General features: G+C 36.2%; 1 protein-coding gene across 1 annotated transcript; it reads right to left on the bottom strand.

Moving 5' to 3' along the window:
* Positions 1-215: 215 nt before the first annotated feature.
* LOC104076146 (SNF-related serine/threonine-protein kinase) lies at positions 216-23,710 on the bottom strand (the record flags this gene model as incomplete). Its single annotated transcript, XM_009576909.1, has 5 exons — positions 23,612-23,710; positions 21,580-22,273; positions 4,244-4,385; positions 1,465-1,677; positions 216-350 (listed from the first exon to the last, which is right to left on the bottom strand). Coding segments are annotated over exons 2-5 (1,079 nt in total), but the record flags the coding sequence as incomplete, so codon positions are not given.
* Positions 23,711-23,974: the final 264 nt, after the last annotated feature.

Below are 23,974 nucleotides of genomic sequence, written 5' to 3'. Positions count from 1 at the left end.
AGTAGAAATTGAAAATATTATTGGTAACTAATAACTAAATCATGATTTCTGAACAACTTCTGAAACGTCCACAGCACTTCAAAGACATTTAAAATTTGCAATGAATAAGTATTTTACTTTTTTTAAGAAAGAAGTACTTGAGCAATTCAATAATATTCTCATTAAGCCACATTTAAAAAAAAAAAAAGAAACCATTTAGATTCCTAAATTCTCACCTGAACTGAGCTTTGATGTTGCTAGGGCTTGCAGATCTGGTCTGAATTTCTTTCTCTTGTTTTTCTCGCAGAATCCTTTCAGCTAGCAAGAAGTAAGTAGCAGTGATGTGATTGTATTTGTTAGTTTCCAATGCCCTAAGGAAAGTACAAAACATGAAATAAACTATACATCAATGTTTTTTAGAGAACTGGACATGCACCTCACACCTTGCTATACTTCTCATAGCTGGAAGAGCGCCTGAAAACAGAACTGTGTATTTTTGATGTTTTGACAAGCATGTCTTGGCTTTATTAAAAATAAAGAGCCAACAAGTCTAGTAATTTCAACTAGAGTTGGATGAGGGTATCTTTAGAATATCATCCAAAAAATTAAGTAATTCTTCCTTTATTGAACATTCTTTAAATGATAAAATTGTATTTCATTAATATTATACACCAATGGTGGGCTTTCCCACTGGCACATACAACCACGAAGTACAAATATTTGTTTATGCAACAACTGGAGGAAAAACCTTCATTATTTCAGGGCTGTCACATTAAGTTTCAGTAAAATTAAATGCATAAGCCAATAAGCATCATTCAGACATTGTAACAGAAAGGCTGCCACTGTTATGCAGCTACAAGCTTAAGAAGCCAGACTGCTGCTCTCCCTTCCCCCTCCCCCCTGCCTGCCCCCAAATGGTAAGATAGTAACAGTTTCTAGGGCTTAAACACAAACAAATATAAAAAATTTTAAGTCCTCTTTCGATTTTGGGAATATCTTAGAAATTTGGGTTTTTTAATCTATTAGAAAAAACTACATAGCTTTCTAGCAAGCTCACTCAGTGACAATTACTATTTTGCATTATATAGATAAAAGGAATAGTATTTTAAATTAACAAAGATTCAGGTATACTGGAAACGTACTAAGGGAAAAATGCCAGAATTTTATCACCTCCAAATATGCATGAGATACGAAGCACAAGTAAAAGCATGGATTTCAAAGCAGTTAACGTTTACTCAAGATGGCAAACTACCTCAGGAATCAAACACTGTTCCAACCCATTTTCTTGAAGTTTTTCCTAAGGTTGCGTCTACTTAAGTATTTCTCATCCTAGAATATCCTATCACAGAGCAAGTTTGTAATATTTTGTTTGTTAACTGAATGGCTTCATATTTAAACACTGAACTACTCAGGTTCTCATGACATTCTTTAATTAAAAATGACAAGTGCACAAAACAAACTGCATATAGAAAACTGACAACTTACTCTACTATTGTATCTCGGTCTGCAATATCACCGAGAACCATGCGTTGTATTATGCTGTTGTGTTCCTCTTCAGACAGATTTTTATAAGACACAAGAGGAATATTGTACTTTGTTGCAGGAGATGGGTCAACTCCTTGGAGCCATGCATGGTTTTCAATCTCTTCCAAAGATGCCCTTCGCTTCGGGTCTCTCTGCAACATCCGTGTAATTAGACTGCGAATAAAAAATAAATCTAAAGAAAACGCACTCACATGTTTAAAAAGCAGCCATTGTAAGAGCAACATTAGGAAAAAATTTTCTGCTGTTGGTCCACATAGATCTTTAGAAGTCTTTACAGTAAACAATGTAATGGGAAATTCTTAGACATTCCAAATACTGAACTGAAACAAACAATTTACTTATTAAAAATTATAGATATCATAAATACTGCAGTTTTCATTTACTATGTTTAGATTCTTAACCTGATTTTTCTGGTTTGTTTTTAATAGGTCTTACAGGGCAACTGTCATAGATGGCCTACAGGGTGGTCTGTAAAGTAATAGAAATATAACTTTCTATTATTGCTGCTGTCAACGAGAATATGGAGTGGCAAGATAAGTAGAAATTTTTTATTCTGAAGTAGCTATCAGACATTTGATTCTTCAGTATCCCTGAAAGAAAAGTGATCTGTTCTATCCATAGAGGAAAACAAAACAAAACAAAACACAACACTATCTGGGATGATGAAGTGACAAACCTACTAATGGGTTGATACTGAGTGTTTACAAGTGCTGGAAAGGAAGTGCATAAATTCCCCAAATAAACAGAGAAAGAAGACTTGATTAGCACAGCACATCTCTGTTCACTTACTATACATGAAAAATTCTTGGGGGAGGTACTTTTGGCTTTGTACAACAAACAGAACATGGATATACAGTTTTGGTGCCAAGGTTTCAATAAAACTTTGCTCCAACATGTGGAATTAAAGTTCTGCAGTTCTCACATAATGCTTTTTATTCCACTAACTATACTCTACCATGCAACTTCAAACTGCAGGGCCACACAAATCACAAAGGTAATCACAATTTTTTTAAAGATTATTTCATTTTTTTTTAGTGTGAGATGATGTATGGAATTGAAAATAGAGGTTAATTCAGACTTCTTAAAACTCTACTGTAAAAAAAGAATGTCACATGTATACTTAGTAGCTGTGGTCTCTGCCTTTACCAAAAGGAAAGGCGGGGTGGGACATGGGAGCCTTTATTTTCTTTGCTTTTGTTAATACTATGACAGAAAGGGAACAAACTATATACTTCATTTGACTTTTTTTAAACTACACCTGTAATAAAACCACACAAATATACCACACATGCCTCCTGCTTTAAGCTTGCTTATGCATCCCAAACCACCAAGAATGCTTTCACACCAAGCAGGAAATTTAAACATTCCCAGGGTCTTTTCCCTAAGAAAACCTAACCTATAGAGGACTTGGGTAACTGATCATACATTGTTGATAAGAAAGCAGATCTACTTGGGCCTTTAAGCAAATTAGTGTTAGCCAACATATTAAGCAAAAGGCTGCAAAAATAAGTTTCCTGGCCGCAGCACAGCATGCAGCATCTCAAGAGATTTGTTCGACAGAATTCACTGATAAGAGCTCTCTTTTAAACCTCTTCCTGTATTGTATTTTAAACCCTTTCCTGTATCTAAACCTCTTCAAGCTATTGCAAGCATTGATAGCAGCTTTTCCATGTTACTGGAAATGCTAGACACTAATGACAAGACATGAAAACCAGCTATGGCATCATGTTATGCATTAGATTCCTGGACCACACAGATGACAGGTGAAGAGAGGAATGGTCATTATGACCACAGCTGTTACAAATTTCATTCTGTGTCAAATAACAGAATCCTAGATGCTGCTCTAGTTTTTTTTGACTGGACCAAATACATTTTTCAAGCATTTATAAAGGCATCTGGACTTTCATATTGAAAATGAAAAGATACTCCATTACAGATTCAAGAACCCAGCCAAACATTGTAAAATAGTTCACCTAATGCAGCAGGGATATAACTTAAAAGGACTGAATAGATCATTAACCAATAGGGAAATACGGGAAATATTGGAACACATCAAAAAAAAAGCTGCAGTGGACACTGCAGAAAAACAACACATCAAAATGAGTCATGATTCCCAAGTGGCATATGGTATTTGCAGACAGAATAATTTCTCTCCCTTGATTGCCTAGAATGTTGATTTGGAGTTGCTATTTCAGTAGGAGATGAGCAAAACTTGGTGTGATATCCTTGGGTTTTGACAACTTGTATTGTGAACAGAAATCTATAGGAATCATTACCTTTATAACCCCTGCCACAAAACAACTCTCAGCAACACCTTGTAATTTGTCCAGCAAGAGTGGTGGCCAAAGCCAGTTAGGGTGAACAGCTTTTTCAATCATTTATAAAATGCATGACAACTGAGACACAAAAGAAAGATACGTTGTGTAAAATCAAAATTAAGTTTTACACAAATGTGGGAAAAACCTATTGGCAAAAAACATCACGGGATTAACCTTTAGTAAGAAGAGACACAAAGAATTAAAAAAATGCAATACTGGTGCCCAAGAAACTACTCAATCGATGTGAAAAAATACTAACAACTAAGCAAAAGCAGTAGGCATAATATCTTATTAACAGGCAAGGAATATTCCACACGCTGATAATATGGTATGGGGAACTCCCGAAGGTAATGAGAATCCACTTCTACGAATGCTTCCAAATTCTTTAGTACTCTACTTACTCTTTACATTCTTTGGACACATGAGGTGGCACTGTGTATTTGCAGTCCATTATCATAGTCAGAGTTTCACTGTCATTTGCTTCTTGAAATGGTGGTTGTCCACAAACCAACATGAAGAGGATGACCCCCAAACTCCATATATCTGTAAATACATAGTACATATTTTAAAATAACTGTTGAGGAAACAGACATAATTACCATCAAAACGGTGAAATATCATTGAGATGCATACTGGGGTGATTACTGCACTCTCGATTATAAGCATTACTTATGGAATTTGCAATTCCACTGAAGTACAAAATACAGTACTTCCATTGTTTGACAGCTTTTACAGTTTTAGAGGGGGGAAAAAAAAAATCAGAATTCACTACTTCAGGGATGCATAACAGTTTGAGATGTATAACATCTTTGACAGCAAAGTGTTAGATAAAGCTGAAGATAATCTGGTCACTCAGAGGTGAATTCATTACCCTTTTCTTCACAGGTAGGCACAGATCATTAAAGATACTTGTATTCAAAGCATGTTCCTTTTTGAAGGACTAGCATAAACCGTTCTCAGTATTGTTTACATGTTACTCTATGAAGCAAGAAATTACAAAGAAAGTCATTTATTTTAATGAAAGTGAACTAGATATGTTTTTCCTTCAGTAGTGTTGCTATAAAAAATTCTTTGCCACTTCTAATGGTAAATAATAAATTAAATCATTTAGGTAAAACTATGTTCTTATACCAATCATATTACAAAGTGTGAGGTGTTTTTTTTTTTTAAATATCCATCAAACGTAACATAATTAACAGTGATCTCTACTACACTCTGGGAGTCGTCTTGTTTCCTTCTAATTCCTGCTTTTGTGAAATAAAAAACATTTAACAACTGTCTTGTTCCCTAATGAAATGACATACCAAAAGATGAAAAAGAAGCACTTCTGGGCATGAAGCTCTTTAGTTGGTATCTACTTACTGTAAAAGCTAATATTTAGTTCAAATCTTTATTAAGAGTTTGCCTCGAAGAAAATATTTCACAAGTCTCACTGCATTCAATACAGGAAGCTTAAATATTGAGAAATATATCATATTGCCCAAAAATAAACAAGTAACTCCAATATATGCTTAGAGAAAAGGCCATGCTCTTAAACTCCAGCTACAACTCCATGCTCTGGAAATTTCAATGGCAATTTGGAGTCTTACATCCTAGCATTTCAGAGATCTGTACCCAGTAAAACCAACCAAACAGCTGAAGTGAGAGAAATGAACAGGCAAAGGGGAGAGCAGCTGGCAGCCCTGTCCTGGAAGGGCTTGCAAGAGGGAACCACGCTAAGTTACCTACCCAACTGCATCTTGCTTTCCGTGGCCTACTCAAAATACTTGACATGCATTTAACACTGAGGGATGGCTACAATTTTATTTAATAATGTAAATCACACACATTCATCCCTAGAACAATTACTCATTTTGCTAGTTACAACCCATTCTTCATATGGTTTAGCTGACAGAGGAAGAGAAACTACATGGTAATTTTCTTTAGAGCTCTAATTTGTAGTAAGTGTATGCTATTAACTCACACAATTATTTGATTTCTGTTATGCTTACTAGGGCCTCAATCCTATAGGTACTGAGCATTTTGAGGCTGGTACACCATATCATGTATACCTGCAAATTCAACGTGACTATTCACATGCCTAAGATTCAACAAATGCTTTAATACTTCGATAGCCTGATGCCAGAAAGCTGAACATTCTGGAATATAGGATTTTAAAAAGCCTCACAAGACAGACAGGTAGTTTCACCCAAGAGGTACACCTTTAATTTTGTAAAACTACTTATGCCTTTCTCCTACTGCTTAGTTTGAAAGTGGCCAAAAAGTTTTGGTGCATTATCTATCTCCCACCACACAACAGATTACGAGAACTCATTTTTGCAAGCACATAAAACATGTGAATTTTATGCATTTCTATGCACAGTCATCTTTTGGATATCAATGTCCTTCCTCAATTTCTAACTTTGCCTAAGATCTATTTTGTGACATGATCTATCCCAGTATTCTGTTTAATACTCCCACCCAATAAAATAGAAGAGAATGCTTCATGTCTCCTTTCAGCATGAAGTATTTTAGAAGAGTCCGCATACTATTCGTAATTACAGACAAATTATGTTTGCTATAGTAAGGCAATATACATTGGCTAAATTTAAGCCAAAAGAAAAACATTGGGGAGGGGAACAATGTAATTAAACTGTAAGTTAAAAATAAGCATATAAAAAGTTTAAACAGAAGGAAAACCACAATATTCTAAGAAACCAAGCTTAAACCAATAAGGCAGTCCTGAGAAAAGGACAGCAATCACAGTAAGACAACAATTAAAGTTCCATGAAATCATCATATACAGGAAACTAGCAGACCTTGAAGTTTCAACTGCACTGAGTAGATACTGAACATCCTCAAGTATTTTCTTTTAGAAGGTAGTCTTCCTAATCAATTTTCTATTTTACACACATGGCTTCTTTTCTTGGATATACATACACTTTTCTGTATTTCAGTTTGGAAGGATTTGTGATGACAGATACTGTTTATTTTTCAAAAAGTTATTTAGATAAACTTGTATTACATTTACTTTATAAAAAGAATAAAAAAAAAAAATCTTTTCAGAAGCAGAATCCAACTGATCCTCTAAATGCCAAAAAAAAATATTGTTTGCTATAACACCATGTCCAGTTAGATATCAACCTATACGTTTTGACAAATAAAACAGTAATTACTGATTAGCCAGCACATAATGGAAAATTTTGTATATTTTTCTTTCACTGGTTACTATATTTTGCACTCTATATCCACAGGTCTTTCCACATAAGAGCTGCAAATGGTGAAACGAAAGAAGTTTTTTCTTTTTTTTTTTTTAAAACAACTGCATGAAAAAATAGAAAACAAACGCTTGTTAACAGTAAAATATCAATCGTGCATTGAACTGCTACTGTGTTTCATTGTATCATGCACTTTGTGTTACTAAAAAGGCATCATGTGTATGCAGAAAAAAGTTTTGTTAGAAACTAAAAATGGTGCTTAAAACTTTTTGACCTTGTGGTATTATCCAGATATTCTTACGCTCTCAGTGAAGAGCACTAGGGTAGCAACAACTATACCTTGTTCTTACATACTACAGTCAAAGCTTACTATTGCGCTTTTCCGACAAACGTGTATTTTGTTAGCCTGACAGCATAGCAGACACTTATTCTGATGTGGCCAAGAAGTAACAGTGGACAGAAACAATTACATGGCTTTTATTCTCACCATATTTTTATAGTTGTGGCTGAAGAACAACTTCATTGCATCTGCAGTCATGGCTACTGAAATGACTCAGCTCAGAGTGTCAAGGACACAGCTGAGCAGCCCAAGTAGACTTAAAAGTATACTAATAACTAGGAAGCAAGAAAATAGCGTACCTAAGTTAGTCTAATCTACATATGAAGACTGAAAACAGAAGAATCACTGGAAGACTTAGTGCAGACCTTATGTCACATGACAGATGTAATCTTTGGATCATCTTCACAAGCCCTCCAGGATCATATTATAGCAAGTCTCTCCTCATTTATGGAAGCAGAGCCAAGTGTTTGGATGTAGGTGTATTAAGAGGACACATTTAAGAGTTCTGTCTTGACCTTTCATACGCAGACTCGCAAATCAAGGGGTTGCTCCCTAGTCTATTCTCTGTGCTATGGTTTAACTAGACCCAATCGCTTGTTTGCAACTTCATGTGCAACTAAAACAAACCAACCAACCAACCTGATGAATGATGCAACATCTTTAAGAAGGCTCTCTTTCTGGTCAACTGCAAGTTGCCACCTTATTAAAGGTAAAGGCACAACGGAAAATGTACATGTTGCTACAGCCACATCTAACAAAAAGTAAAGACTCACAGTTTTTGTGCACCCTCCAAAAAGTAACAAAACTTACCTAGTGAATCTTCTAGGAGCTTTTGTCCTACATACAAGTGACAAGATCAGCCTTACAGATCTTGGGTCACAGGTGTTTACAGAAGTTTTTGATGCTTTTTTTTGACTGGAAAAGTAGTGTGATGGCCAAGCTCACTCCTATGTTTTGCCATCCAGTATTTCAAGCAACACTCTATGGGTGTTTGTATTAAAAAAAAAGAAAAGATGAACACTTAATGAATCACCATAATTGTGAATCACAATAATTAGGAGGGGTGTTGCCAGCAGGTCAAGGGAGGTGACCCTTCACCTCTGCTCAGCTCTGGTGAGGCCACACCTGAGTACTGTGTCCAGTTCTGGGCTCCCCAGTACAAGAGAGACATGGACCTACTGGATTGTCCAATGAAGGGCCATGAGGATGATGAAGGGACTGGAGCACCTCCCCTATGAGGAAAGGCTGAGAGTGCTGGGACTGTGCAGCCTAGAGAACAGAAGGTTTGGGGGGGATCTTATCAATGCATATCAATACCTGAAGGGAGGGTGCAAAGAGGATGAAGCCAGGTGGTGCCCAGTGACAGGACCAGAGGTGATGGGCACAAACTGAAACACAGAAAGTTCCCCCAGAAGGGACTGGAGCACCTCCCCTATGAGGAAAGGCTGAGAGTGCTGGGACTGTGCAGCCTAGAGAACAGAAGGTTTGGGGGGGATCTTATCAATGCATATCAATACCTGAAGGGAGGGTGCAAAGAGGATGAAGCCAGGTGGTGCCCAGTGACAGGACCAGAGGTGATGGGCACAAACTGAAACACAGGAAGTTCCCCCAGAACATCAGGAAACACTTCCACTGTGAGGGTGACCAAGCACTGGCACAGGTTGCCCAGGGAGGTTGTGGAGTCTCCATCCTTGGAGATACTCAAAAGCCATCTGGACACAGTCCTGGGCAACTGACTCTAGGTGTTGCTGCTTGACCAGGGGGATTACAACAGATGATCTTCAGAGGCACCTCATTGGAGTATGCAGTACCAACAGGAAAACTATACTTCCTTTTGCCCATCAGAAGCAGCGCACCGTAGGTGTTTATTTGAGAAAATGAAAGCATGACACAGCACAGTAAGAACTAAAATAACATTGTGAACACACAGAACTTGAATGCTCCATTTAAACAAGCACAAGGTTGTCTCAACTCAGCTATAAAACAATTATTTTTCACACCTCACACCAAACACAGTGTAAAGGATGGTAAGTGTGAAGGAAGTGGTAAAAAAAGCTGACAGAAAACAGGAAACATTAAACAAAATTTTCAAAGTAACTTCATTTGAAATATATAAACCCTGCAAGAACAATGGAAAAATGGAACTGGTATATAAGAAGTGCATTATTCACTGATATTTCAAACTACCACAATTATTCAGACAACATTGTGTGCAATCATAACCAAAATAAGAACAGTAGCAACAGTATCTTGCCCTTCCCCACCTACCACAAAATTTCACATTGGCACTTTTTCTAAGACACACACAATGCTGGATGAAACAAAAAAATCGATTTTTACTGGCAGCTCTCTCTACAATTAAGTTTCCAGGAAAACAGAAATTCCTGCAGGTTTTGCATTGTAAAGTTTTTATTTTGCATGTTTTGAAGCCACTTATAGCTTGACATAGGTAACTAACACTACCAAAAAGGGGAAATCATCTCCTCTTTGTAAAAAGGATCCATAAACTCGAGGGTTAAAAGTTTTACTTATTTGTAAATATTTCTTCTAAATTTAAATAGGTGACCTACACTCCCAACATGCAAGTAAGTTTAAACATGTTGGCTTGCTAGACTTCAGCATAACTTGAAATCCAAGGTTTAGAATCTGAAATCTTCAAAGCAGATATTCCAAAATAATGAGTTAATACCCACATATCATTTTGAAAGATTTAAAAGATCAACAGTTAAATGACTATACGGTACATATATAAGAAATGCTAATGTTTGTACCTGATTTATTAGTTTTAAGCCATTCTATACATGCAAAAATCAATCTTGCATCTGCACTTTCCACTTTTCTCTACTGGAGATCCATAGCTGCATATTTTTCAGTAAAATTCAGAAAATATACTGCAAAAAAGATTGGAAGAAATGAAAATGCCTTCTTCTCTTTAAATATACAATTTTTGGTTGCTCATTTAATGTAATAACCACGGTACATTTTGGAAAATTCTTGGTTTCCAGAATAGTGCCATCTGGCTGAGAGGGGCAAAATTCAAGATCTTTAAGCACGGCTGTCTTTGAGAAATCAGTAAAGGAAAATCCAAGATTATTTTGTTACAATGCTTATTTACCAAATCTTAGTATTTCCCCAAACAATACCCAAAGCCACACACTGGAACATTCGTTACCATACTGTTTTGTGCTGCCATAATCAGCACTGCTCTATTATTCTTTCCTATTAATAAAGAGAAAACTCATCTGTCCTCCGGATCCCAAGGAACCTAAAGAAGATGGAGACCGTTTGCACCCAACTGATCAAGTGCTTTGATCAATACTTGGTCAGTTCATGCTGCCCATTCTTGTGCTGTACCCTGGTATTGCCAATTTCTGCTCACATACTAGGTGTAGCAAAGGGGGAATAGCAGAACAGACAACGGCACCTTGATCTTTCATTTCTAAATCCCAGAGCATTCTTACCCTATTACAAAAGGGGGGTTCACCCAAACTGAGTGAAAGCCTCAGTCAAGATCTAGTGCTCTGATTTGGTCAAAAGCATCAACTTTGACAAAACAGTTGTGTGAGCAGATTAGAAAGATGTTGGAGCAGCAATGAAATAAGAGCCTGACATCTCATCAAAGCAAGGCTTCTAGAAAGAAGTAGCATCTCTTATTAGACCAGCTAATAACTGGGGAAAAGGGGAAGAAAAATAACTCGAAGTTTAAAGGAATAGAAGTTTTTCTTTAGATCTCCACACACTTGCGAAATCATACTTTTTTTTTTTTAGTGAAGGCAGACCTTATAGTATGTTCTTAACTTGATATACCTTATGTCGACTCAGGGGATAAATCCTAGCTGAGAGAGTTTCCTGCTTTCACACATTATTAGAAGCTGTAGATATGCATTTAAAAGCAAAGACGACAACATCTACTTACATTTTTACCCATTCACTGAATGGCACTGGTTCACTAACAGGTTGCACAAGCACCAGAGTCAAAAAAAAAAAAAAACAAAGGAGAGCGCAGAACTATATGGACAGGATCTGAATGCAGAGCAAGACTGCTTTTTTGAGACCTGTTAAATGGGCTGTGCCATTAAAAAAAAAATCTCACCTTCAGTTCAATGCAAATACGGTTTGACATACCGTATACACAGTAAAGAACCCTGTGAAGAGATCTGCCTCGCCTCCACCTTCACACCCCTGGCATATCATTTTAAGATAACATATTAGCTACGGTGCTATGTTAACACTCAAAAAAAAAATCAGGTTTTAGACAAAACCTTTAGATGTAATAAATTTACTACTAGATAGTTTAACCAGATAAAGGAGCAGGTTTTGTACGCAAAACTCCTTGGCTTGGGCCAATGAGTCAGCGTACATTTGCAGCTATACTCCCTTATCACAACTCAGAACACAGGTGCCAGTGCAAATTCTAGATTTGAGACTCTTAACTGAAGGAACAGAGGGAAGAAAAGGGTTATAGAGACCCATTTTTAGAAAAGCAGATTTAAACAATAATTTATTTTTCACAATTTCAAGTTTTTTACTACTCTTAGTAATTAGCAGTTGAAGGCTTTATGGAAACTGCTTACTTCTCCTCTCCTCCCCTTCAAGGGTCATCTAATTTGCTCTCTGCAGAAAATTGATGGAAAAGCACAATTTAGGCCTGACATGCTGCATGCATTTAGCATGCTTATAACCTGTATATAACCTTTAAATGAGTATAGTGAAGGAAGGCACACTTGTATACTGCAGCGGCCAAAATCAAGGTCTCTCAAAAGCACAGATCTCAAGATGCAATTTAGCCTTTAAATTGGGTACTAGTAACTTGAAACTGCCGTTGCTATAAGAATAAAGTAAGAGAGATTAGGACTTTTAAAAGCACTAGCTAGCTAGCTGCAGTAGAGAGTATTTTATTGTTTTTTAAAGCCATTAAATAATGTTGATCAGGAAAGGACTGTTCAAGCAGGATTCCCAGAACCATGACAACCAGGGCTGTGTATATGCAACTTCCTTACATAACATGAAGTCACTGCCATAGAAACCAAACTACATCATTAGCTGCCTATGCTATGCCTGTCTCAAACACAGGGTAGTCAAACATCTGTTATGTTCCAGTTTGTACGCTGCACAAAGGATATCCATACTCATCTGCTTAACGACTGAGCTGGGCTTCACCATTTCATTAGCCATTTATTGCTTTCTAAAGTTCCTGATTTACTCCTAAAATAAGCACTACGGACTTCAGAAAGCTACAATTTATGTGACGCAGAAGAACCTTATACCATATCTACCATTCCTCAGAAGTCAGACACTTGTCACACTTTATATATGCTATGTGAATTTGTGATTTTAAGCAGCTAAAAATCCATACTTGTTTTGGAATAGACACATTCGCATTTCACTACATAAGTAAATTGAGTCCGTTTATTAAAGTAGTTTATTTCAGACCTTCATGGGAAAAAGATTTTTTTTCCTCCTAACTTAAATGTAGAACTGCTTAACAGTTTACACAGAGTATATTGCTCAGTTGGTAAGACAGATCTTTCTACAGAAAATCTGCTTCTTCAGAAGTGATTTGTAATATTGAGTAAATTTAGTCAGGTTTTATACATTTCTCATTGGAATGTTTACTGTAACAGCTGAACACAACCATTACCTTCCACTAGAAGCCACTTAATAAGCAAAAAAGAAAACAAATCAACTTTTATGGAGATGACAGAAATGTTTACATGTTTATTTTGCCACTGCAGAGGTATCAACAGACCGGATAAATGAAGGACGGAAACGGACCCCCGATTTCCAGCATCATGGGCAATTACTCTAACCACTATCTTAAGACATTAAAGAGAACGTCATCACCACTGCTGCTACAACCTCTTCAGAGCAGATTTGTAGAAGAAAGCCAAATCCATAGAAACCTGTTGAAAACAAGCCTTGAAAGAGACGCAACACATCAGCACTTCAATATAAAGTTCTTCTATGCAGATCTAAATACAAAAATCTAATGTAAAGATGATCAGCATCTCTGCACTCTGGGCATGTTCAGGGCTAGGCAGCAACTGGGCAATATCTGAAGACTGCTGTTTTGAACTTGGACACCAAACCCCATCATGAACTACTTTATTTGGATTAGAATTTAGGGATGGAACCTTCACTGGGCTCAGAAGTAGGTATAGGCTGATAACTCATGAGGATAACAGTGGTAAACATGCTTGTTCCAAGTTGAAATTTAAGATCTGGTTCACAGCATAGGCTAATTTATAGCATAGCTTCACAGAATTATCTGAAGAACCAAAACACAGTTTAAGAGTAAAAATTCATACGACAATTCAAACACTGCAGAAAATGAGACTTCTATTAAAAACAGTGATGAAAAATTACATACTACAGTATAAAAGGATAAAAGCTGGTATCATACTACTGAATTGTTTGTATGGTGCCTGTTATATTGTTGATATACTTGTGCTTCAAAAGGAGAATAAGAACAGTATTTCCACCCTCGTATAAGCTAAAAAGCTTAAAAAAGTTGTATCCCTTGTATAAAAGGTCAATAACAAGATAGCATAGAATAATTTCGCATCAACAATTCCAGCATTTCTATGCATCACAAGTATTTTTACACTACCGTGTGCACAGACTGCTGGCAAATCTGGAAGATGCTCAAACCGGACCAGTTGTAAAGTTTGAAGAGTATGAGTAAAGAACAAAGATTACTTTTTTGTAGATACTCGATTTTTAGCTGATTGAACTATTCTTCCATTCTTTAACTTTTCATGAAAAAGGCTTTGAATAAACTTGCGTACTGACCTCTCTAGTTTTCAGAAATGCCACCATCTGTTAATTCCGCTTTTTTTTTTTCTTTGTAAAATGGGATTTATTTTTCCCTTTTAGAAGGCTGAGGAAGAGATCATCTGCAATCAATGCTAACGTTTTCAAAATTAACAGGCAGAATTGGGTTTTTTCCTTGTTTTAAAGCACTACAAATCCAATTAAAATTACTATTAGAACACACACCAGACAAGAGAATTAGGAGAAATCTTTTCCTTCCCCTATCCCTCCAAAAAAGAGCATAAATAGCAAATGGCATTTAGCAAATTATTTTCATAATTAGCTTATCTGCCTCATGAAACAGTCTGTTCTATATATGTCATTTTATTTGACTAAGACATGATCATCAGTAACTAGTCTTATCTTTGGAAGCGATTCTTATTTTCCTTCAATCTGGCAACTAGTACTTATTTTTCCCTGAAGACAAGTTACCATGGGTTTTGCTGGTTGCATAAAACTATTAAAATACAGACAAATAGTTGTTCTTTATTTTTTGGTAACTACTGCATCTCAAATTTCAGTAAGGATATTTTAACAGAAAACACCACCATTGAAAGGTCTTACTGAACACATGCCACTGCCTTTATTCCAAAATAGTCTGTTTTACTGATTCATCAATTCTGCATTTAGAAATGCATTCTTTCTCCTTTGGTTTCTGTTGTTTAACCACATTTCAGAAGTTACTGAATTTACATTAAAAACACAAACAAAACCGACATTTTCTGCATGAACTGACTTTCCAATACCACTACTCCAGAAAATAATTAACCGGGATTAATTAGTTAAATGTGGAAGGAAGTTTTTCTCTGTATAAAACATGTTATCAAAATCATTGGACATGTCAAAGTCTATACAGCACATACAACTTATATACATGTTTCACTGCAATGTTTTTGGTCTTTTTTTATATATAAATACTAAAGACAATTTGCTCCTAGTATCTAAGAATCCTTCATATTTCTGATTGACTATCTTTTCCTAAAGGTTTTAGCTGTAAAGTATATAATTTGTACTTTATTTATAAAAATTAACATCTTAGTACAGCTTTACACATGAATGCAAAACTTGAGCATCTGGTTTATAACTCGGTAGTACACCATTGATTTACATCCCGCCAGATCTGTATTGCCAAAGTAGTCAGCCATGGGCTGAACATAAGTAATCTGAATATTTGCTTGCAAGATACATAAAATGAAGCTTCCTGGCTGTGAAGATGTATTTATCATACTGAAATCTTGCTCCAACAGCATTTTGATATATTATGAAAACAGTTCTCCCATGAACACAGCAAGATGACTAAGAAACATCACTATACTTAAGTTACAGTTTAGCTGATATGGTACTAAGTGAAGATTATCTTGACAGCTTCTCCTCTGTAGTTTCACTTGGATAAATTATTCTTTGCTTTACCCAGCAGTTTACTGGTGAATGCATTAAAACTTGTGCATAAAGTAATCCAGGATGGAACTTAAATTATACTTCATAAATATTAGCCAGCACAAATTTACTGAGCAGTCATTAGGACCACAGACTCCCACCCTTCATTACAGCTCTGTCACATCATAACTTCACTTCTGAATACAAGGCTCCGATACCTGTAGCATAACACCCTCAATCATTTAAAGCATTAAAAGTATTTTCTTGTCAATAAAGTAATTAGATTGAGGGAAAAAAGCAGAATCAAAGGATAGCATACTACATAAAAATTGGACTCCCCTTTCATTAAAAATAAATTTTACTACCTGCATACAAATTGCCACAGAACTTAAAAATAAACTTAAAAATACATTCTTTGTTAACATAACAAGAATATCCTCAAGACTGAAACTTTCTAAAAGTATTCTACAACCAATTCCTTACATTCGTCCCTTCTAAAAAGTATAAAAAGACCATTTCTGATAATTTTTCAAATTTGACTCAGTTTTTTCAGTAGCGTGAGATACACAGCACAGCAGGGAGAAGGCAGAAAAGTGTGGCCAACTGAGACAAGTACACAGGAGGAGAAATCAGCACTGAAATACACAAAGTACTCGCATCAATTCCTTCCGTTTTGCTTCAAAAAGCATTTGAAGCTGGAAAAGTAGAGCACACAATTCTCCTAAAAATGCACTGGCAATGATACTCAATGAATTTCAATCAAATGAGCTTCTCTCACATGGAGGTGAAGTGAGCTAGGCCGAGTTGATCTAACATAAACTTGCTAACACAAAAGAGGGGCAGGTCCTACTACCTTCACCCAGTCCAAGCTGCATGCTCCCTTCAGCTCCTTTGCACCAACTCTTCCACTCAATGCTAAGGGAACAAACAGCTCTGCTAACCTGGCAGAAGTTAAGCCTGCAGAGAAGTGAACAGTTTTCTGTCAAGTTACCTGATAAAATCAGTTCATCAAATGGTCAGCCATGCAACAGTGCAGCACATGAGAAGGGGCAGCTCTGCACTGACACAAGCAAAACGGATGGGGAAGCCCTCTTATGCTGGAAGCAGCTAAGTATTACACTCTTTTAGCCTTCTGCACCCTTACACCTTCAAGCTCATTCTATACCTATCTAACTGTAAATCTTCTAAAGTGTTGCAATACAACATTCAAAAGGGAGATTTTCAAAACAAAACAATCAGTGAAAAGCTTTTGTAGGAATTTTTGCTTTTCATTTCTGTCAAGTTTGGCTGTAATCTGATTTTGAGCACATTGAAACTCCAAAATGCTGTCAGGTATGATAAATGATTCAACACCGTATATGGTTTGCAAGTATCTTACCACTTTTTTTTTTTAAATCAAGTCTGTCAAATCTCATATTCAGCATTTTTATAGTGTAAAAGGCTACTGTAGATACCCACTGGCCATAATGCTTACATTCAGCTTGTGAATGAAGTGCTATACACATGCAGAAACATCAAAACTAGCTCCACACAGGCCAGATCAGGGTCATCGGGACTGCTTAGCTACGCTCAAGCACCAGGTTAACATGGCTGAAGCTTTGAAAGACCAAACACACTCCAGCAACACTATATGCAAGTAAGAAGCCCTTGCTTGATGCAAAAATGAAACAAAAGAATCCGGGATCGTTCCAACAGAGACAAAGTGGGTCTAAAAGCATTATCATCACCTCAGGAAAGGGAAAGGTATGCATGGCAAATCCTCTGTTTCCTTTAATAATCAAAAATATATGACTAGATAATGAATACATACATCCATTATTACCTTACCATGTTGTCAGAAGATATCCAAGGTCAGAGTTGTGCAAGAAAGCCAGCATCTAACTACTAAAGTAATGAATGTTATCCAAGTGGTTGGCCCCTGCAACTTCCAAGAAGGCAGCAAGTTGGATCTGGAGTACAAACTGCCAGTTGAATAGCACTGAGCTACAGTAACCATAATATTCTTGTTAGTTATGTCTTTTATGAGGAACATCTTGCCACCATTCTCTTGGTGTTGCTGTGACGACACACTGCAATGCTAAATAATTGTGATGATACCTACCATGTTATTTGTGCATTACAGTACCGTTCTAGAGGCCTGTGCTCAACTGTGCTAAATAGACAACCCCAATCTTACAATCTGAATTTGCCCATTTCTCATCCCCAAAGCATGAATTTCCTCTTCAAATGTTTCCAAGCATTTACAAAATCAAACAGAATACCCGACTACAGTAATAAAAACCTATCTGAAGTGTCAATTTCTTCCAGAATTACTGTAGCCTACACAGCACTTAATACTTTGTAGAGATGCCGAGCAGTTAAAATAGAACTTGCTCCCCTCTGAAAGAATCAACTAATCTGAAAAACTGATTAAACTTTATCACCTAGGAAAGAGGTGACTTCTATTTATTCAATGATCCAAACTCTGTTGATGCTGGTAGAACAGAAGTATTACCAGAAGCATGCTTTATTCTTTCTCATCTGTAGTTACCCACTTTCCAATGCTGCTGGAGTTCGCTAGATTACACCACTGCTTAGACAGAACTCTGCCTGATCTACAATGATATGTCCATTTGATTTACAAAATGAACTTTATGCGCAACAGTCCTCTCGCTTTCCCCTGACTAAAACAAATTTTAATTAAGTGTGAAAAAAACATGGGAAACTACAAGGAACAGAACTTCTCATTATCTAACTCGCTCAGCTTTTTTAAAAGCCCTGGGAACATAGGATCGTTGCCTAATATTCCTCTTGCATCATTTTAACTACAGCCTTAAACACAAAAGGAAATGAGAGACCTAAATTAACTAGTCTCGTTTTTCAAGTGTGAAAACTTTTAAGTAGCATCACAAAGGAGAGATTAATCCCTAAACTAGCTGAAACAGTTACGTTTTCATAAAGCAAGCTTTTCCATGATATTTATTATTAAGCATATAACTTAATAAAAGACTTGCCCTGAATATTTCAGCTCTTTGTAGCAAGAGAATGTTAGAAAGTCTTTTCTTTATATGCTCATTCTAGTATTATTCATAAGAAATATTCATCAGAAATGCCATGTTTGTGGCAAAGATCTTTGGCAAAAAAACCCATCATATACCTTGATCAATTTTTCTTGCAAAAGTTTTTGTGAATATAAAAACTATTTTGGATAAATGAAAACAGGTGTGGGGGTTTTAAAATATAATGAATGCAAATGTACCTTAACATGCACACAGTATAATCAGGGCAATCCTTTTTAATTTGGCATTTTAGTAAATCGAGTTGGTTTTCAAGTGGTCAGATGCTCACAAAGGGGCAGGACCATGTAGTTGCAGTGGAGAAAGCATGACCTCCTTTCTCATAAGCAACTAGCTTTTAGATTGGTTCAGCTACAATGTAATTTCATCCTAACTGGCAAAAAATCCTTGCCATTGTCAGTCATTATTCTTGCAATATTAATAGCCCTATTCAGCCAATAGCTGAATGAGTTCACAGCACTTCACCACTATTTCAGGCTATATATACACACCTTGCACATTACTAGCATCAAAACATAACTGATGTAGTTTCTCTTCTTTTGAAAATGTCTACTTCCGAATTTATACATACTTCTAGTCCACAAGTATGACCTCATCTTAGCATGAAAGTTTATCTTTAAAGGTTAAAAAAAGGTTTGCACAAGCTGATTTCTCAGTTGCATAATCACATGGTTAGTGATAAATTTCTTAAACATATATTCTTTTAATATTCTACATTTAAGACTCCATCTGGAGGAAAGGGGGAAGGAGGGCTTTAAAGTCCCTAGTATTTTTTTTTCTTTTTTTTTTCCCCTCAATCTTTGCATTTAAAGTACACAAAGAAGTCATATTTAGAAACCCTACATAGTGTATCTTACCTTTTTACCCACAGTTAGAAAAGAAAAATCCAGACTCTTCAAGGTCATTATCTTATTGGCAACTCGTAGTAAGTTTTGATATTTTTATTCTGTAACTATTGTACTGACAATACTTTAGAGATTTTGCAGTGTATTACAAAGTGATGAAAACTCTGCCTCTAAAAAAGTTAGAATATAAGCACTGCAATCTGTCAACTATGATAGGTGAAGTTCTAGTATCCAGTAACTGAGACAGTATACTGGGGAATAAGTAAGCAAAAACTAACCACTGATGTCTATTTAAATATTCTCAGAAACAGAACTTAACTAGCATCCTTCTCTATGAATCCATTAAACCATTTTCTTCTAGTACTATTCAGAAGTTTACCTATCCAATTGCTTACAAAGTCCTCTAAAACATTTTATGTGATGCCATCATTCTTACATTTATCATTAAGAGGTCCAAAGTGTGCTTTGTTAACTACATAATTCAATTTGGACCACCTGGTCATAATGCTTCTAATGCCCTCCGCTCCCCCCCCTCCATTAATCCCCATACATCTTCTCTCTTCCAAGCATCTTCAGTTGGGCAGCAATATCAAAACTTCATTTTTTGTTCATCCTCCAAAATTTGACTGCTACTCCCATTTTTCAAGAAGTAATTCACATGAAGCACTGTATAGAACATTTAACAAATGTACTTTTCCATCAGTTACACTCATGCTTCAGGAAATTAAAAATAAAAAGACATAGAAGAATACAGAAGAACTCAGGAGTTAGGATCCCTAGTTTGCCACTAATAAAACCAGAACCAACTCATCTAGAACATTTGACTCTAAATAGAAATCATTTTGTCAAGCATCACTGTAGCATCAACATGGATTTGCAAAACCACAAACAGCACAGACATCTAAAATTCCTAATTACAGCACACTTAGACCATAAGATCTACTAGCTAAAAAATATTTATATTAAAAATAATGCAAGAATTTTAGTTTAGTGTGCAGGAATACCTTGTCAGCATACAAAATCAGCTGATCATTTACCTCAGGTAAATTAGCAAAAAATTGGACAAGTCAGTCTTAAACCATCACTACAGCCACTACTATAATTATAGCAAAACACACACACAGGCATGTAGAGAGTCCTAATGGGTGTTATTACGACAGTAAAAGTATCAGATACTGGGCATACAAGAACAAGAGGCATGTTGACTACAATAAGCTATTTTTGAAGCATCATTTGGAATTATATGTATCTATATTTGTTGAAGTGAGTTCTACCTCAACGAACAGATACCAACAATCTGTATGACTACAGGACATTATTCAGTGACTCTATCAACATTTACAGCTATTTTAAAAAACCTCTAAGTTACTTCTAATAGCAGTAGACCTAACAGAGAGCAAGAGAATTTTCCGTAGTAGTCTGCCTAGCACACTCCACTTTCCAACTAGAAACATGAAGACCAATTTACACATTACTATTTCTCTTACCTTTTAAACAATTCGGAGCAACTGGGAACTCACCCCCTACTTTCAGTTCTCAGACAAGAAGAGGGCAGAGAAGGGGAAGAGGGAGTTCAAGCCTTCCTTAATATTCTGTCTCCTCCTTTGATAGCCAAGTTAGTACTTATTAAAAATGGATTCCTACCACCTTGCAGCAGAACATGTGAGCAGCCTGGGCTTACATCATTCTTATATGGCTAAACTGAGCAAAGAAAATCACTGGGTGGTTGGGGGCTTGGGAGATGTGTTTGTGATGTTAAAAATATATTAAAACGAGGCACTTTTCAGAAAAGGAGATGGGTCCTTTAACAAAGCAAGTACAAATATACACATTGCATTCACATTATTATTAATAGAAAAGTTAATTACAATGTATACAATTGCCTCATTTCATACAAAAAGAACTTCTAAGCATTTTTGAGAATGTTTGAGTATCTCCTTCAAACAGAGCTGCTCCAGCATTAACTCATCCATAACTCATCCAGGTTACAATACAATTTCTTGCCAATTAGCTGGCTTCCACATATGGCATTATCTTGAAACAGAAAACAGTGGTACAACATCATAGTACTTATGTTTAGAATATTGGTTGAATTCAAAGAGGACATACCCACTGCTGGTGCATCATATTCATCCCCAAGTAGAATTTCAGGAGCAGAATATGCAAGAGATCCACAGCTTGTTGTGAGCTTCTTTCCAGGCTGAAATTTGTTGCTGAAGCCAAAATCAGTCAATTTCACAAGTCCTTGTTTTTCAAAGAAGACCACATTCTCTGGTTTTAAGTCTCTATGAACTACATGCAGTTTATGGCAGTAGGATATAGCATGAACTATTTGAGCAAAATATTTCTTTGCCAGTTCCTCATTCAGACCTTCTTCATGTTTCATGATGTAATCAAACATATCTCCTCCATCACCTAGCTCTAAGATAAGATAAAGCTTAGTCTGAGTGTCAATCACTTCATACAGCCGTACTATATTGGGATGCTGCACTAGTTTCATGCACCTAACTTCTTGAAAAAGATGTCCAGTGGCTAGAGTGTCCAGTTTGGTCTTGTCAATTACTTTTACTGCTACTTTTTCACCTGTAAAGACATGCCGAGCAAGTTTGACCACAGCAAAATGGCCTCTGCCCAAAGTTTTATCCAAGTCATACAATCCTGCAATTTTTCCATCATATCCTCGTTTGAAGCCTGCCATTCTGTTTCAGAAGATGAAAGAATATTTAAGCTTTTTGGAAACGTGATTTTTTCATATAAGAGTATCCGATGCAAATAAATAGTCCATTGTCACTGCCAAACATACCTAAAAATAAAGAGACAAGATTATATATTGGTATAAAAATAAACATAATTATTATCCTGTAATTCTCCTAAAGTAACATTGGCACATTATTACAGATTACTTATGAAATTCTTCAGGGGGTTTTGCAAAGGGTTTGATAAGCCATGCTGTGGTAACCAACAGATTTCTGAAATCACATTATCAGTATGTTTGAAGAAAGTGAATTTCAACAATGCAATAATGAAAATTTCTCTGAAACTCAGTGGCCTTCATGTTCTTGAGTTAGAAACCTTGCAAGCAACACTTGAAGAAATCAGTGTTATAAGGACTGGTAAATTTGGCAAAGCTGAAATCTGTAACTTTTCTGGCTACATTAGAAATCAGCTGGGTAGCACAGAATATTGACAAGAGGAACAGGCTTGATTTATCTTTTTTTTTGTCATATTCCTTCATGTTGCAGCATGAAACAGCTCTAATGGCATGACTTTGGACTTCTACCTTCTCCTTTTTAACAGCTTCCTGTTTAGCAAAGCTCAGACTGACATACAAGACTTAATTTTGTTACTCTAATTAGTTTGAGCATTATCAATCAATATCATAATTACAACAAACGAACAAAGCTTTACAGGCTGAAGTGAAACATTTGGGTTGGATGTACTCTTAGTGCTAAATAAAATGTCTTGTTAAATATTTTGACTGGAGTTATAAAAACTGGTGATAAAAAGTTTGTATGTAGGCTGCATATGTTCAGCAGTCCTGGGAATGAGTCAGGAGAAGGGGAAGAAGAGTGGGAAGGAAGAGGAGAGAACTCAAGAGTTCAGCTAACTTGTGCTGAACTCCTGCTTACCAGTTAATTTGGCATTTAAGAAAACAAGATCCAACTTATAAAACATTCATATTCAAACCTGTTTTTGAAGGTCTTATGTCCCATTACCATTTTTTTTTCACACACAAAACCTCCCAAAAACTTTTCCTGCATCTTTAACTTAGATTGAGGTTTAAATAAAAATCTGTACCTATCAAAAAGCTATTTCTCCCACTTTGAGTGCAAAGTAACTAGAAATATGAAAATTAGATGGCTTATTGCCAACTCAATAAAATACAGAAAACATAGCTCTTTAGAATGTATTTTCAGTTTCAAAACTGAACTTCAAAAAGAAAATCTTTTAAAAGGAAGCTGGCAAACAAACAGCCCTTTACATTAGTTATTCTCAAGTCGAAACATAAGCATTAGATTAAAAACACTCCCTGCTAAACAAGTTATTTCACAGGCAGTGAAACTAATGAACCTAGTTTCATATGGATTCAATTACAAGGTTGGGGGTCCTATGAGGATTCTCTGATGTTTAACAAGCTCACCTTACTGCTTCTTTCAGCTGGAGCCATGGTATAACCTCTTCTCTATCCAGCTATCTACTTCCACAAAGTCCGTGGGAATTCAGTTTGAAACCTCCACCCCTGCAAAATTTGAATGAAATCAATCAACTTCTGAAACCTCATAACTTAGACAAGGAACAGGGTAAGTGTAACAATCATATAAACATTGGGGTTTTGGTTTTTGTTTTTCTTTAAAGATAATAATCAAGCTTTAAAAAACTTCATTGGGTTTTGTCTTACTGTACCCTTTCATTCTGCTACTAAGCACTATGCTTCAGATGCTCTTCCAAAAACTACTCCACTTCACTAGAAGTTGCCACAGTATCAAAATTGGGGTTGGCATAT

Source organism: Fulmarus glacialis, unplaced genomic scaffold (genome assembly GCF_000690835.1).
Source record: "Fulmarus glacialis isolate BGI_N327 unplaced genomic scaffold, ASM69083v1 scaffold2044, whole genome shotgun sequence".
NCBI lineage: Eukaryota > Metazoa > Chordata > Aves > Procellariiformes > Procellariidae > Fulmarus > Fulmarus glacialis.
This window is presented reverse-complemented; position numbering and strand designations above follow the sequence as displayed.